The 1020-nt window shown below is 41.2% G+C and overlaps 1 protein-coding gene across 1 annotated transcript; it reads right to left on the reverse strand.

Moving 5' to 3' along the window:
• Window positions 1-4: 4 nt before the first annotated feature.
• On the reverse strand, window positions 5-925 carry LOC111387685 (7-deoxyloganetic acid glucosyltransferase-like; the record flags this gene model as incomplete). Its single annotated transcript, XM_023012260.1, has 2 exons — window positions 390-925; window positions 5-294 (listed from the first exon to the last, which is right to left on the reverse strand). Coding segments are annotated over exons 1-2 (801 nt in total), but the record flags the coding sequence as incomplete, so codon positions are not given.
• Between the last annotated feature and the right edge of the window lie 95 nt (window positions 926-1020).

The raw sequence follows: 1020 nt of genomic DNA on the forward strand, positions 1-1020 counted from the left end.
TACTATTTGATGTGGTTCCCGTCCCGAGTCTAGTTTTCACGTGAGTGTGGAGCGGCCCGACGGCATAGATTTTTGGACAGACTGTGGACATCTCTGATAATATGGATGCATCAAGTTCCTCAAATGTATTCAAAATCAGCCCTTGGGCCAAGGAAAGGTTCATGTTCTCCTTCAGAACTGATTTGATAAAGGGATCATTAAGGTCCTTGGTGCGATAAAAGCCAGGAAGATCCCGGCGCCTTAGAAAACCTTCCTTTCCTGGTGCATTAACAACAATCTCGTCCAAGTTATCCCCTGTGCCAAACCATCATAAACATAGTTATCCAACTTGGTATAGAAAGAAGTTAATTTTGGTTTTGACTTCCCTTGAAAGAGTAGGCACAACTCACCTTTGAAAGGAAACTCCGCAGCTTCAATGAGTTTCGGAAGGCAGAGATAAGTCCATAGACCACAAGGGCTAATAGTATCAAAATAAAGGAGTGGAACCCCAATCTGTTTAGCAATATCAACTGCAAAACAGAATACTCCATCGGCCACTATGCAAGTTATCGGGTTCTCAGAGTTGGGACCAGAAGTTACCATTTCATGAATTAGGGGCACACTCACAGCTTTCATAGAATCCAACATCTCGAAAAATTCACTGGCTGTGCGAGGATTGTCTTCGGGAAGGCCATCGGGCACTGTTTCAAAGCGAAAATTGGGATAGCGTTGAAAATATGATTCAATATTTGTGCAGCTTGATAAACAACGTTGGATGTGTTGCGAGTTTAGGAAAGTTACTTTTAGGCCATTAATACAGAAGAGCTCGGCAAGTTTGAGCATACACTTGACTGGCCCTTGAATTGGTAAGGGGAATATGAGTACATGAGGAGGCAAGGCCGATGCTCTTTCATTATCCATCTTGGGAAAGAACTGAACTCTAAACCCCAACTTCTCCCTTTTATTCTAAAGCTCAATTCTACTTTATTTGAACATTTTTTTATCAGATAAATAAATTTGTATTGATAAAAAAATAAGTAC

Source organism: Olea europaea, unplaced genomic scaffold (genome assembly GCF_002742605.1).
Source record: "Olea europaea var. sylvestris unplaced genomic scaffold, O_europaea_v1 scaffold41750, whole genome shotgun sequence".
In the NCBI taxonomy this organism is placed as follows: Eukaryota; Viridiplantae; Streptophyta; class Magnoliopsida; order Lamiales; family Oleaceae; genus Olea; species Olea europaea.